The sequence below is a fragment of the Pogona vitticeps genome, chromosome 2 (assembly GCF_051106095.1).
Source record: "Pogona vitticeps strain Pit_001003342236 chromosome 2, PviZW2.1, whole genome shotgun sequence".
Lineage (NCBI taxonomy): Eukaryota > Metazoa > Chordata > Lepidosauria > Squamata > Agamidae > Pogona > Pogona vitticeps.
This window is the reverse complement of record NC_135784.1, coordinates 170,334,487-170,350,399: the sequence shown is the minus strand read 5'-3', so window position 1 is coordinate 170,350,399 and position 15,913 is coordinate 170,334,487. Positions and strand designations below refer to the sequence as shown.

The following is a 15,913-nucleotide window of genomic DNA, read 5'->3' as shown; positions in this document are numbered from 1 at the left end:
ACCATGTTTTTAATTGGGTTTTAAAGATTCCCAGCGTAGGGGCCTTTTCTTATTTACACACGTGGGATGCATGTAGAGAGTATGTTTACAGACACTTTTTTCCCTGTGATCCTTTCCTGTTCATTACGATAGTCCTGCTCATCTTTCTGCTCCTTCTACAGGTCAGATGCAATCTATTCTGCCCTCTACGATGGCACAGGGCATATCGAGGTGTTGCGAGGTCATGAGTACTTATCCCACCCCTTTGCTGTCACCCTTTATGGTGGAGAGGTATATTGGACCGATTGGCGCACCAATACTCTGGCCAAGGCCAACAAGTGGACTGGCCACAATGTCACCGTTGTGCAGAGGACCAACACACAGCCCTTTGACTTGCAGGTCTACCACCCCTCCCGCCAGCCTCAAGGTGAGAAAGAAACCTGAGGAGAAGGAGGGCAGGGAAAGGGCCAGGTTGCCAAATAGGCAATTCTGTGGAGGTAGGACTGATGCTGGGTGCATCCACAGCTGCGGTTTAGGTCACCGGGCCCAGACCCGGAGAACCTTTGTTGAGCTGGGAGAGTGCCGACTTGAAAACACTGCTGATTCAAGGATAGGACCATAGGATGCTGCTGGTCAGATAATTTCCCACCTAGACCTTGGAAGAGTCCCAGAACCCCTTGCTAGCATGGCTAGTGGGCCCATTTTAAGAATGGTAATTTAGAAAAGGAGCTATTTTAGTCTTTTTCGGCATGTTGGCAAAATATGGGGGAGGGGAAGGGAGAGGAAAAGAAGAAAAATGCAAAATATTTTGGCACTTCAAAACCGGAAAAAAATGGTATTTCTCTGTGAGCTTTTATGAACCACAACATTTTTCATTAAATAAATCTGTTAGTCTTTAGAGTGCCACAATATTTTGCCTCAGTGAAGGGCTTTTTCCTAGTTAATTCAGCCCACATGTAATCCAAAAAAGTTACTTCCCCAAGCTCTCTGTCTGTCTAGACTGGTATTGTCTGCTTATGACTAATAGTAGGTTTCTGCGCTCCCAATGTTCTCTGATAGAGTTTGTGTTGGTTTGCACAATTTCTTAGAAGCTTATTTTTTAAAAAGAGGGGGCAGGAAAGCATGTTTCTAAAAAGGATATATCAATTTATATATATATATATATATAAAACCCTGTCTGAACAGTACATCTATGAAGTACAACCCCATCTCTTTCCAGCAGTAACAAATTATCATTTGGCTTCATCTCTGGTGGCATAATCTGGTAGATAATACTTGGTGACCAGCCTTTTTTGAAATTAATAATGTGTCATCCAGCACTTCCTGGTTCCTGGAAAAAAAAAGGCTCAGAAAGTTCCTCTGTGCTCTCTGTGGGGAGCGTTATTGTTTGAGGGGGCTTCCCCACCCCAAAAGCATTTAATTTTTTAATTTTTATTTTGTTCTGTATAAGGGATAAGATTGCTTTCTTGCAGGTTTTAACCTCCATTTTTGCTGGGAAAATGTTGGAAATGAGGGTGCTCAGGAGGAAGTGTTGCCATCCAAAGTTGAATGAACTTCAGATCTTGGGTGATTATGCCCCCACCCCCTGGGGGAAGCCTGGGTAAACTATACATGGCTTCCTTATGTAGTAGAGATGAAACTCTGCCAGTTAATTTAGTTGGTCATAGTTTTTGTTCCATCCTTGCTGCTAAAGGGCTTCACAAGCATCTGATGGTTTAACTTGCCTGACGAGGAGGAGGAGGAATGCTTATATAGTGAAGGCAACAAGCATGGCATTTTATAGAGTAACATAAGCAAATGAATGAATAAATAAATAAACAGTCCATGACTCAAGGATGTAGAAGCTTAATTGACCTTGGTAGGGCAACAGAACGAAAAGAGGGAAAGGTACCAGAGAATGAATTTTGCCACTTTATGTACCTAAGCTTTGTTATGGTTAAGCAATTAAAAACAGTAGCAGATTCATAAGAGGACTTTAATCTGTGTGGAAATAATTTTTCCCCTTGAAGCAGATCAGTTCTTGGTGGTGGTTTGGGATTCCAGCTGTAGGCACTGCAACTTAGATTTCTGTGCAGCATCGTTTCAGCTGCGAAAGAGCTAAAGGCCAGGGCTTTAGAAAGTATAGATCCAGCCCTGTGTTACCAGACTACCCAGAAATCTGGATGCTGCTTTCCAAAGCAGCTTGATGTCATTTGTGCCCTAACCTTTCTAGGGTGGGTTTTTGCCTTCTCTTTAGAATAAGACACCGTGACCTTAACTGTTTTTCTTCATTGTTTGAATTGTTCCAGCTCCCAACCCTTGTGAGGCCAATGGAGGGAGAGGTCTTTGTTCACACCTTTGCCTCATCAACTTCAATAGCACCTTCTCTTGTGCTTGCCCACACCTCATGAAGTTGGACAAGGACAATGTCACATGTTATGGTAAGTGGCAGGTGGAGAGTTTGGCCTCCTCTCTATCCCTGAGGACCTCAGTGGAGAAATTCAGAAGTCCCACCCTTGGAAATCAAGACTTGGGACAACAGTGGAGTTAATGTGCAGTTTGGAGTAAACTTATATTACAGTCTCTGATTCTGGGGCTGCCTTCCCTTTTAATTCGGCTCAGCTTTGCATTGTGAACAAGCATGGATCCCAAGCTTAAGTGAGCAGAAGCACCATAGGTTTCTAGCCTTTGGGGATCAGGTGTAAGGGAGATCTCGGAAGAGTGTAAAATCAGAAGCCAGTGCTCCTCGTAGCCTTTGAGGTGGGTGAGTGGAGGAGCTTTTGAACCCATGGCTTACTCAGGCATACTGGACTGCAGCTACCATCATGCCCATTTGCTTTGTCAGCAGGCACTGCTTAGAATTTAGGACAGTTTATCTGAAAGGTGTTGAATTAGGGAAGGCTTTGCTAGTTGGGAGTTTTCCACAGCCTGTGAAATGCCAATAGGAATTGCAAACTCCTTAGATTTGCAGGGGATGTAACTTCAGAGATTGGGGCTGCCATTTTTATTCCTTGGGCCTCCATTGCAGGGCACACAACACACTTCCATTGAAGCTAGCAAGAATGTGGAAGCTCCCTCAGCCCTTTTAAAAATACACTTTCTGCCATTAAAAAGGCATCAAACGGGATGTGATTGCAAGTTAAACTGTCTTTCCTGTTGGCCCCTTAATGCGTGACTTCCCATTTCTTAAAAAATGTAACAATTTTTAGATTGAGAATTTTGATTATAACATGTGTTCTCATAACATCAGCAGAGTAAGGAGATATTGGTTAGCAGAGATACTTATGACACTATGGCACTGAGAGAGTAAAACCAACAACTTAGTCTGTTTACATACATACATAGAGAACAGACATTCCTCTGGCAGCATAACATGACACGAAGGAACACACAGCATAGGAAAAAGTGATCTGACTTACAGCAGATAAAGACGTTCGTTTTACACATGACTTACGTACAGTTCTGTGACCAATCAGAAAATACAATACTTCATTTTCTGTTACACAAAGTTTCATCATGTACCATAGCTGTACAACATTAAGTCTTAATCCTTGATACCACCACCTGAATACAATCAGTACAGTGACTCAGGTAAAATCAGCCATTTTACATTTAACTATACAACATTAATATTTAATACATTTTCATACCAAAATTTCAACAGAACTCATTGAGGGGAGATTGCAAAAGCAACATAATGAAATCGCATATGAGCCCAAGGTTGCATGTTGCCCACTCCTGGCTTTGAATGCCGATTTCATCATTCTCTTGTCTTCTCTCAGGTTGTTCCCATAGCGTGCCTAACAGAGCAAGAGAAGAATAGCAACACATGCAAATAGGTTTTGAGAAGATCTTCTGCCCCATTTAGGCTGACGTGTAGAGAGGGTTGAGTTGGGGGATAGGCATGTGGTGGGACACCTACATGTCACCTTGCTACTAGATGTTAGCTAGACCTTTGAAGAGGAGCTTGTAGGTGCCTTGGGCTGACTGCCTTGATGGGTCAGGGTTCTCAGTCCCCAGCCTCTGTTGTGAGTACCTTCAGGTGAACACACTTTCAATCCTCTTTTGCTACATGTGTGCTAACTGCGAAGAAATCTGACTGATAGTCTATTTGGAAGAGGGAGGATATTGAGCAGGGGGGCTTACGTATATTCTCCCATCTCTGCCACCCGTTTTGTCCTCTACCACTCACAGAGCCCCTCTGCATACTTTCAGGCACAGTACTTGAAGAGGGCTTTTGTGAAGAGCAGAACTAGCCCAGTTAAGCAGTCGCCTTGAGTGGTGGGACACTGAACACAATAAATGAGCCACATGCCTCTCTGCCACTATGTAGGAGAGCCTGTGATCCGTGGGGGGTAGGGGGAGAAACTGCTGCTGCAGAACCAGCGTATGTGCGTGCGTGCATGCATGCTTCATTTCTTGGCACCGACACTGACTGAACTTTGGCTGCCTCATTAGAACACCACCATTGGCTGCTCTCTTTGGACAAGTTATTCAGGCTTTGAAGTATTTTCAGAGACATTTGCAAGTACTGTATTTGTTTTTTCATATTTATCCTTACATCAAATAGGGGGAAAAACCTTTTAGAAGTAATCATTGTGAATCCAGGAAGTCATTGAAGAGAAATGTTAAGAAGTGGTTCTAAAAATATATCCACCTTGTTGGTTGTGGATCCATAATGGGTAGATGGAGCAGAGACAGAAGAAAGAATCTTCTGGCACATTAAAGACAACCAAGTTTTATTTGACACAAGCTTTTGTGAAAGTACAATCCTTTCCATCTGTGGCATGGAGTGTAGCCTTGGCAGACTGATAATTGGTACCTATGCTGCTGATGGATGAGGCGAGGGCTGAGGAATATGGAAGGCAAGAGAAATGCAATATGCACCAGCATGGTGCTGATCATAACATTGTTAAGTTTCCTTTAACAGTTATTGGGAGGCGATACTGCCTTGACGGCTAGATAGGCAGAGTAACTTAGGTACAGTGCAACAAAAGTACATGGAAGAAAGGTCTTTGTCCATATAGCTCCCCTTCTTGATAGAGTCTAGTATATGATTAATTGAAATCAGAAAACTAGAAGGAACAGAGATACAAAAATTATTGGCAAAGATAGCAGTCTTAACAGTGGTAATACAGCCGTCCCTTCACATGTAAGCTGATTAATGTATGAGTGAAATAAACATTCTTCAAGCCATGGGAGAAAGAGCTGAACTCTTTAATGAATTCCTTTTCAACTTTTCCCCATTGGAAGCATTGAGGAATGTCACACTTTTTAGTGTTTTAAAAAAAATTTAATCAGCAGTTTTTAAATACACTTCTCCCTTGAACTGCTTGGTTCTGAACAGCACAGTTTTGGTTGTACACAGATTTTCCTCAATAAATAAATATTCAGTAAATACTATGCTACTATTTGTCTCCAAGAAGTGATCTGAGAGAGGTGAATTTTTTAACTTATTTAGGCCCCTGTTGTTGCCAGTGTGGTGGCCGTGATCTGATGGTGGTGGCCTAGCCAGCCCCCTCTCCTGGCCTGCCGACTCCAGATGGTGGCTGGGGAGGGTGCTGTGACATGCTGGGAGGCTGACATGGGCTGGGGGAGATCACAGTGGAATGCTCCTGGGGGGGGGGAGAGATCACATAACCATTCCCCCCTACTCCCCCGGTAGAGGCTTTCGTTATGTTTTTGGCGGCATAAGAGTTTACACATGGATTTTGAACTACATGGTGGTCTGGCATCTCTAAACCCAGTGTTGTTGAAGGGAGAAGTGTATTGTCTGTGCAGTTTGTTCTTTAATGTTACTACTTATTGAGTGGAGTCCTGTTGTGCAATTCTGTGTGTGTAAAGGTTGGCAATGTCATTATCTGCAGACTTTACTCTAAAAGTTTCCTATCCCTTTCACCATAGATTCTGAGGCTCTCTTGGGAATCCCTTTTAACTTGGGGAAGCCTTTGGGAGCCTTGGCATAAGGGACATGAGGCCTTTAACACCCCAGAATATCTGCCAGTGGTCCAGAGGCCCCCCAATGGCTTCCCCAGCTGGTACAGGCAGAGTGGTAGGAAACTTTAAATTGAAGATTAAGGTTCATGACCGATGACATCATAAGCTTTTTACACATTCAGAGTTGTGTAACAGGATTCGAGCTATTAGTTTTTAATTGTTTTTAACTATTTGTTATCTGCTTTTACACTGAAAAATGAAATCATGCATGCATTACATACATTACATTATATTAGGCATCCTTCAGTCTCGAAAGACTATGGTAACGTGCTCTGTATGGAGGACTTGGAACAGCATCTAGTGTGGCTGAGAAGGGCAATTCGAGAGTGACAATCCCTTCCACACTGCAGACAAATCCAATCTGTCCCCTATCCAGCTCCCTGATTTTGCTGCTTTCGTGACTGCCTCTTTGCCTCGGCCTGCTGGACAAGGGTCTCTTCAAATTGGGAGAGGCCATGATGCACTGCCTGCATCACTCAGATGAACACTCAGATGTCAGGGTTTCCCATCTGTTGAGATCCATTCCTAAGGCCTTCAGATCCCACTTGTAGATGTTCTTGTATCACAGCTTTGGTCTCCCTCTGGGGCGATTTCCCTGCACTAATTTTCCATACAGGAGATCTTTTGGAATCGGACCATCAGCCATTCTCGCGACATGCCCAAGCCAACGAAGACGTCACTGTTTGAGTAATGTATATATGCTAAAAATTCGAGCTCATTCTAGGACTCCTCTATTTGGAACTTTGCCCTGCCAGATGATACCAAAAATGTGTTGGAGGCAACGCATATGGAACGTGTTCAGCTTCCTCTCCTGCCGTGCACAAAGGGTCCAGAACTCACTGCAGTACAGGAGTGTGCTCAGGACACAGGCTCTATAGACCTGAATCTTGATATATGTCATCAGCTTCTTATTGAGCCATACTCTCTTTGTGAGTCTTGAGAACATGGTAGCTGCTTTCCCAATGCGTTTATCCAGCTCAACATCTAGTGAGAGGATGTCAGAGATTGTTGAGCCAAGGTACACAAAGTCATGAACAACCTCCAATTCTTGTGTGGAGATGGTAATAGAGGGAGGTGAGTCCACGCCCTGGTCCATGACTTGTGTTTTCTTCAGGCTGATTGTTAGTCCAATGTCTTGGCAGGACTTGCTAAAACGATTCATGAGTTGTTGGAGGTCTTCAGCAGAATGGGCAACAATGGCTGCATCATCTGTGAAGAGGAAGTCCTGTATGCATTTCAGTTGGACTTTGGTCCTCGTTCTCAATCTAGAGAGATTAAAGAGCTTTCCATCTGATCTAGTCCGGAGATAGACACCTTCTGTTGCAGTTCCAAAGTCATGCTTCAGCATGACAGCAAAAAAGATCCCAAAAAGGATTGGTGTGAGGACACAGCCCTGTTTCACTCCGCTTCGGAGGTCAAAGGGATCTGATGTTGAGCCGTCAAAAACTACAGTGCCTTTCATTCCCTCATGGAAGGACCTGATGATGTTAAGGAGTCGAGGTGGACATCCAATCTTGGGAAGTATTTTAAAAAGGCCATCCCTCCAACCAAATCAAAGGCCTTTGTGAGATCTATGAAGGCCACAAAGAGTGGCTGTTATTGTTCCCTGCATTTCTCCTGCAACTGTCTGAGGGAGAATACCATGTCAGTGGCGGATCTATTAGCTCGAAATCCACACTGTGATTCTGGATAGACTCTGTCTGCAAGCACCTGGAACCTCTTCAGCACAATACGGGCAAGCAGCTTCCCTACAACGCTGAGAGATGCCACAGTAGTTATTGCAGTCACCCCTGTCTCCTTTGTTCTTGTACAATGTGACGATGTTTGCATCCTTCATGTCCTGTGGTACTCCACCTTCCCTCCAACAAAGATGAAAGACTTCATACAGTTCGGTGATGATGATCTCTTTAGAGCACTTCAGCACTTCAACAGGGATGTTATCCTTTCCAGGTGCCTTGCCGGATACGAGGAAATTCAAAGCCGCTTTTATTTCTGCTAAGATTGGTTCACTGTCCAATTTTTCCAAGACAGGCAGATGCTCAATGTTATTTAATGCTTCTTCGGTTACTACATTCTCTCTGGAATATAGCTCAGAGTAGTGCTGCACCCAGTGGTCCATCTGCTGTGCTTGGTCCTGGATGATCACACCTGTAGCAGACTTCAAGGGAGCAGATTTCTTCTGTATTGGACCTAAAGCCTGCTTGATACTGTCATACATTCCTTTGATGTTACCTGTGTCTGCTGCTGTCTGTATCTGAGAGCAGAGCTGAAGCCAATAATTGTTGGAACATTTCCTGGCAGCCTGTTGGACTTGGCTATGAGCAGCTCGAAGAGCTTGCAAGTTGTACTCGCTAGGACAGGCTTTGTATGCTGCTAGAGCTCTCCTCTTATCCTCGATGGCTGGCATCAGCTCCTCCGACATGAAATTGTCATTACATGTCCCATGAAAAATGCTGGAGTGTATCAGGATGCCTTCCAGGTGCCTGTCTTTTGTACTGTGCTGTGCATATTTTATTTTATGTATTTAAAACATTTTTACTCCACCTTTCTCTATAAAGAACCCAAGGCGTATGTTGTGCTATAAATATTCGTTTCATTCTTTTCATACTTAGGAATTCTAGGTCTCGAAAAGGAACTAAGAGACTTTGAAAAAGAGAGTTGTTAATGCTGTGCAAAATCTCTATTTCCTAGGTTGTATTAAATCACAGGAGCTAGACCAGTTTCAAACCCTACAAATTACTCAGCCCTTATTTGTTGTGTGCAGCTTTTTTGGATCAGTTATGCACATCTATGAGCTTTGTGTCCTAATATGAAGCGGTTTAAACTGTTTTGTTAACTATTTGTGGAATTCGGCTCAACTGAAGCATGTTCTTATCATGAGTTCTTGGTCTTTGTCATCTTTTCCAGAGTTTAAGAAGTTCCTGCTCTATGCCCGCCAGATGGAGATTAGAGGCGTTGACATTGACAATCCATACTACAATTATATCAACTCTTTTACTGTGCCTGACATTGACAATGTTACTGTGGTTGACTATGATGCCATGGAACAGAGGATCTATTGGTCAGATGTCCGCACCCAAACCATTAAGCGGGCATTCATCAATGGGACGGGAGTGGAAACTGTTGTATCTGCAGGTAGGAACTAGCTGTTTCTCTGTTCTCTTCTTCTGTCATCAGCATTCTGTACCTTGCAATGACATGGTCCTATTTGACCCCAGTTAAATTTCTGTGAGATGAACAGTTCTTTTTCAGATGGATCGTCCCGATACTCTTTATTTTTCTCTCAATGACAGGGAACCCAATATTGTTCAACTCAGTTTCTTATTTTCCCCTAATCACGCTGATTAGAGCTGATGAAAATTGAAGTCCAACACAGTCTGGAGACCTGAGGGTCTCAGATCTGTGTTACCTCTTCTGCACCATAACCATAAAGATCTTGCAGCTTTAGAGGCATTTTCTTTGTCTTTTTTCTTTGTACTCTCTCTAGCCACATTTGTAAGATTCCCCACCTTCTTTGCCTTGCAGACCTTCCCAACGCCCATGGTCTAGCTGTAGACTGGGTCTCCAGGAACCTTTTCTGGACAAGCTATGATGCCAACAAGAAGCAAATCAACGTTGCTCGCCTAGATGGGTCGTTTAAGAATGCTGTGATTCAGGGGCTTGACAAGCCTCATTGCCTGGTTGTACATCCTCTCAAAGGGTGAGTCTTGGGGAGCCAGACAGCAGGAATGGAACTCTGTGTGGTTACAAAGAAGAGATAGAATGTGTTCATTTCCCCTTTCAGTTACCAAAAATTCGCATGAGATCTGAACCCTAAACAGTGGGAAATCTTAATATTTATGTGCTGAAACAAATGAATTAAGTTTTAAATGAGTGCTTTCAAGTGAACTTAGTGATCCACAAGGTCCCTTCTAGCTCTGCAGTTCTTCTTCGTGGCCTCTGTGAATACACACATATGGGTTTAGTCTGCGCCTGCGCTGACATTCTCGGAGCATTCTAGAGCTAAAAGTAACAATTTTATGGTGTGATCCCCCATGAGGCACAAGCTCCTCCCACCCAAGATTCCCCTCAGTTCCTTTTTTCCGCCGTGCTGTAAAGTTCTACAGAGCATAGAGCTATTTCCACAGGGTTTTTCCCCCCTTAGTTTATTGATCAATTCCCTCTAAATTGGATTCTTTCCCTTCTCAATTATCTAATCTATGATCCCCCGTGAGTTGTTTTCTTTTTTGCTTGCCAGCTATTTGGCTTACCCCCCTCCCCCGCACACACACACACTTCAACTGTTTGCTTCTTTTTCCTTTCCCGCCTTTTTCGGCCTACTCATTTTGACTCTCAGGCACATTAATGATTTTCTGCCTGAGTAAGCTACATCTTACCCAGATAGGTGCAGGCCGCAGTAGGGGACCCGACAATGCCAAGGAGTCCTTAAAATCTAAGTCTACATCAACAGAGGAATCCTCGCCAGAGGCTAGCGAATTTGCCTCTGAGGAGACGACGTGCCAGCTCTACCTGCACAGACTTCGGGATTGCCTGGTAGCCTCTCTGCTCCAACTGGCCATTTAGTGACTGCGCTACCATCCAGTCCGGCCGTGGCCCTTTTAGCCCTACATGAGGGCGGGCATTTGACGTTCCAGAGTTGGAGCTTAAGTCTCTCTATCTCATGAGGAGAAGAGAGTGAAAAGGAGGCATGTCTCACCACACCCTCTCTCTGAGCAACCATGAGAGAGACTGGTGATGGATGATTGTTTCAAGGGGCTTGTTCAAGGGACCCTGCAGGAGTTAGGGCTCTGTCGCCCTGTCCCTAGGAGAAGAAGGGCCTCCTGTTGCCCCGGTCACCTTCCCTGACTGTCAGTGATTCCTCCTGACATGGGAAGCGCCTCTGTGTGTGAGTGCCGCACACCAACCCTCCTTCGCGCGCCTGCTCATGTAGCTGCGACTTCTGGAGGGAGCTGCACACCGAGGCTGTAGATGTGCCAGCAACATATGGTAAGGCTTGGGTTTTCCCTTTGGGGATACAATGGGCCCCTTCAGCTCCTGCGGCTAGCCCTGCATGTCAGTGCTTTGCCTTGTCTGGGGTAACGCCCTTGGGTGTTTGGTGTATTGGGCCTGATTTATCAGAGGCCTTGTTCACGTGGCTGCTATTTCCAAAACCAGGTGCCGAGGTGAAAGCTTTCTGGCAGCACTTGACAGCCCTAGTTTGCCTCTGAAAGGGGGGGCTGCAACAACTCCCACCACTACCCCTGCTAGTCGGTGATATTCCTGCCTGGGGTAGCACCTGCTGGTGGCTGTTAATTTGGCACAAAACAGCCCTCTTTATCAATGGGCTCGCTCACAAAGTAGCCTGCGGCCCTGTCTCAGCTGCCAGTGCCCGCATAGGCTCATAAGGAAAGGACTCACAAGAGTCCACCCGAGAACCCTGCCGCTGTCTGGTAAGTCTGGATAATTTTCCTCAGGTAGGTCCTGTCACACTGACAAGGTTGCGTAGGACCAGTCCCTTTTGTTTGGGATAGGAGCTATGAGCTCTCAGCCACCATCACCATCCCACTCTACCTGGCATCGTTCTGAACCATGGGCTATGGAGTACTTTATGCCTCCACATGCGCTTTACAGATGTAGTGCTCCCTCAAACTCGGCTCCGGCATCATAATGTTTGGCGCCTTGATCAAACCTGCTGTTAACCCATTCAGGTTTGAGACTCACATGAGTCGCTGGGGGGTGGAAGAGTTTCCAACCAATCTTCCTACACCCCTCTCGGTTGTCACAGATGTTCACACTCCTTTACTGTCAACAGATGAGTTCTTTGGTCAGCGTTGTTATTTGTTTTTGGTCGCCGTGTAGCCACGTACTCCTCTGCCATGAGGGCTTATCACCACTTATGGAGTTTTGTTCTGCCCACCCTGCAGGTAGCTCATGTGCACGCTTACAGTTCAGGCCTTCCACATCACTGGGAGGCACTGTTGCAGGTGCATCACGAGCGCACTGCTGCTCGATACGCCTAAAAACCAGTGTCTAAGCAACTGACAGGTTAGGACCTGCCATTTGTTGGTGTATGGCTTTTTAGCCAGAAAAAGGTTGTTATTTTTGATAACCTGCTCAGGCTCTAGAAGGTGACACATTCATTGTGCTGTAACATCTGCAAGTGCCTGAAGATGTTCCCATCAGCCTATGGCATTCCAGGAACGTTAAAAGCCTCAACCCCAAAGTTACCAGCTGCCGCCCCTAGACATGTGGGGAGGCAGTGCCTTGACTGGCAGAAGTGCTGGTAGGACTGCAAACTGAGCGGGCTGTTTACTTCTCTGCTGTTGACCAGTCAGTCCGTTTGACTTCTTTCTATCGTAGCTACCAGCTTTGCCACTATCTTCGATGTACGTTGAATCCATTAGGATCTACCTCAACATGGAAAAAATTTTGTTCTTTTTCTCTACCATACAACACTTTGGCAGGAAAAGATGCTTTTCAAATTCCAATCCATCTCGTGTCAAGGCACATTATGATGGAGCGCGACCGGTCCTGGCTTCGAATCTGCCAATTCTGGACATAAGCTCGGATCTCACTCCTTAAACGAATCTCCCTCCAATATGATGCGATCCATTATCATCCTCTGTCACCTTCAGTGTGCTTCTTTTCATTTGCACAGCTCACTTCTCGGTTCACTGCATCCCGTCTATTGGGAATGGAGGAACCGCCTTTTCCAGACCCAGCCATCACTTAGCTGAGCACTTACACTAACTATGCTGAAGCTAATAAAGGATGCTTGCACCAAGCCATTTCCTATTAAAGATCTAGGAAGAATGTATCACAGGTACAAGGTACGAGGAAATGACATAGAAATTTTGGGATGACTCCAGTCCCATTTCTATCATCGTAGAACAAATTTATTCGAAACGAGAAATGATTACCATGAACCCTACTAATAAGAATACGGAAACATTGATGTCTTTGGCAGGGAGACTTATTCCCTTCATTCACTTCTGCTCCATGTGGCCAACTATCAATCACAATAGGCGCCTACCTGGAGCAATTTTGGTCTCAAATTCTACCTCTCTTGAAATCCATTAAGACAGAGCTTAGAAATTCTTGCTCTGAGACCACGACTCTAGCAAAACAACACAGGATTGCTGCTTGACATGCAAAGGGCTTCAACTAGTGTCGTATCCTTAGTATCTGTAGAAGGCTCACCTAGTCACGATCCACTGGCTCATCAAAGACACATAGGACAGAATTGAATGTCTTCCATTACATGGTACCAGTCTCTTCAGTCTTAGACTGGTGACACTAGAAATATTATTATTATTTACACAGAATAGGAAAACAGCTAAATTATATATGGGCCGACAGCCCTTTCATCCCTCTTTCAGTTCTACCCATAGTCCTTTCAATCATGTCTGGAGTTTCAGCCTCCCAGACATTTCGGTTCATACAAGAATGTCACCACATCTCTCAAGGTTACGTTATATAATTGTCTTTGTTCCCCTTTTGTCTATATCCTCCAGGAAGAGACCTCTGCCTCCTGGGCAAACATGCCATAATCCAAGTTCCTACATCTGGCTTATGCATGGCTTCTACTTCTGTGCTATTATATCCATAGAAAGGACGGAGGCATCCGTCCCATCCTTGGTCTCAGAAATCTTTTCATGTGTATTCTACCGTAAGTTTCAGATTCCAGTCTCAACACTATTATCTAATCAGTAATTCCTAAGGTTTCACTGCCATTCAATTTTTCAACATTCGCAAGGTCTTTCAGATGGTACAGGACATCAGTTTGATAATAACCTTCCCCTGCGAGATATGGACATCTACCTGTACTGGTACTATAGCATATGTTTTTCTAAAAAAAAAAAAAAAAAAAATTACTAGCAATCATCTCCCCAAATTCATTACCTCCACGGCTTCAGTGCTAAAACAATCCAAACTCAGCCTCGAACCACTCCAATAGTGGTATCTTTTCTTTTTGACCAACTAGAGGATCCCTAATCCAAGTAACTGCAAGTTCGGTTCTATCACCATTGGAAAGTATCGGCCTTCAATGTATTCACTGGGGTCCGTACGCCAACTGCAGGTTTTATTGCTCCTGTGCAGGTGCGGACGGAAACACTGTCGGGAACATATTCATATGGCAGTGGACAGGGAATTTGCCATAACTCTTCCCTCCGATACATTTCATTCTACGGAGAATCTTCCATCACCATCATTCCTAATCAAATGCGATCCAAATACCTCCTTGAGGTACTTGGTTCTAGTTCGCCTGTCTCAGATCGATATAGACAGATACATGTCAGTTCCCTCTGGTTTCTCACCTCCTAACTTCCATGAACTTGGCAACCTGGGAAATACTCCCACTTTGGCATCAGTGCTCGATCGAGCTCAAAAACCATGAACTCGATGTCGATGTGTAAATAAATAAATCTTTATTAAATATATTGAAACAAAGAGCTACCTTACCAACTTTCTTAGAAACTGTTGCCTACTTGGCTTTCTGTTTATGCTTTAAAATGTTATATATCTGCTATTGTTGCCCATTAACCAGATTATTCTGGTAGGTAGGACTTTTGTCTCACTCTAGGGTCAAACATCTTTTCACAGGACTCAGTACCACCCGTCCTCCATGTAAACGCATTGTTCCTCAATGGTCTATAGATTTCTAAATTCACTCATGTGCCTGCCATTCGAGCCCATTTTCTCTTCAAATGCCAAATTACTTACTTTGAACAGCCTTCCTAGTGGCTGTCATATCTGCCAAGGGAACACGCGAAATAGCTGGATTGTGATTCGATCCACCTGTTATTCAATTTTCCTGATAAAGTGACTTCCTACTTTAATGTCTCATTCCTGACGTCTTCGACTAATTTTCATGTTTATCTATGCTTCATCTTACCATCATTCTTCAGATCACCATCATCTCCTTTAGAGCACATGCTCCACAATATTTATGTAAGATGCTCACCAGCATTTTCTCTGGACACTACCAGAGCTTCTAAACAGATGACAGGCTCTTTTGATGCTTTCATTTTTTTCATTTCAAAAGTCCAGTTTCTTCCTATCCATTTCTAGATCGATGGTCCAGGCTGTATCTATGGCTTGCCAGCGGTCAGACGAGTCACCGTCTAATTAGCTTTAGCCTCGCTCCACGGAGTGCTGTCTACCTCGGCTGCATCCAGAGTAGAATCGAGACTCTCGACATCTACCGTGCACCAATATGATCCATGCCATCTACCTTTGCAGAGCAATACTGGCTACACGTAGGTACATGCAATACCACTGGATTTGGCAGAAATGTGATGCCATCCTTCCTACCGTGACGTCCCACCTGCCAATAAGTAAGCTTGCCAGTCACCCATATGTGTGTATTCACAGAGGCCACGAAGAAGAAAGAAAGGTTACTTACCTGTAACCATGGTTCTTCGAGTGGACCTCTGTGAATTCACACTACCCACCCATCCTCCCCTCTGTCGTCACGGGTATCTTATTGTTGTATAACTCTCATGCCCGGCGGACAAATTGCAGGAACTGAGGGGAATCTTGGGTGGGAGGAGCTTGTGCCTCATGGGGGATCACACCATAAAATTGTTACTTTTAGCTCTAGAATGCTCCGAGAATGTCAGCGCAGGCGCAGACTAAACCCATATGTGTGTATTCACAGAGGTCCACTCGAAGAACCATGGTTACAGGTAAGTAACCTTTCTTTCTAAGATTGTTGTTATATAATTTGTTTTCAGCTGATTTCTTAGAGTTTTCCAGGTAGAGAGTGCTCAGAAGTTGTGAACCATTGCCTTCTTTTGTGATTGTGGCTCTGGAACTCACATCTAGAATTAATTTGGACTTCTTTTTGCTTCATAATATGGTGAGAGTGCATTAGGGTGTTCCACTTGCATTGTTTGAAGAGGCCTGTTTTCTGATTGCAGTGTTCTGCAAGGTGCAAAAATACCACATGCCCAAGGAAGGGCTTGTGCATGCAGAA

At 44.4% G+C, this 15,913-nt stretch overlaps 1 protein-coding gene across 9 annotated transcripts in view; it reads left to right on the top strand.

The window, feature by feature from the left end:
* The window catches only part of LRP1 (LDL receptor related protein 1), a 447,517-nt gene that overhangs the window by 337,751 nt on the left and 93,853 nt on the right, over positions 1–15,913 (top strand). For all 9 annotated transcript variants that reach the window (XM_020778743.3, XM_072991220.2, XM_072991217.2 and 6 more), the window contains 4 exons: positions 162–406; positions 2,268–2,399; positions 8,863–9,090; positions 9,481–9,655. In XM_020778743.3, coding sequence (XP_020634402.3) covers positions 162–406; positions 2,268–2,399; positions 8,863–9,090; positions 9,481–9,655 — 780 coding nt within the window. The remainder of the gene's footprint in view (positions 1–161; positions 407–2,267; positions 2,400–8,862; positions 9,091–9,480; positions 9,656–15,913) is intronic.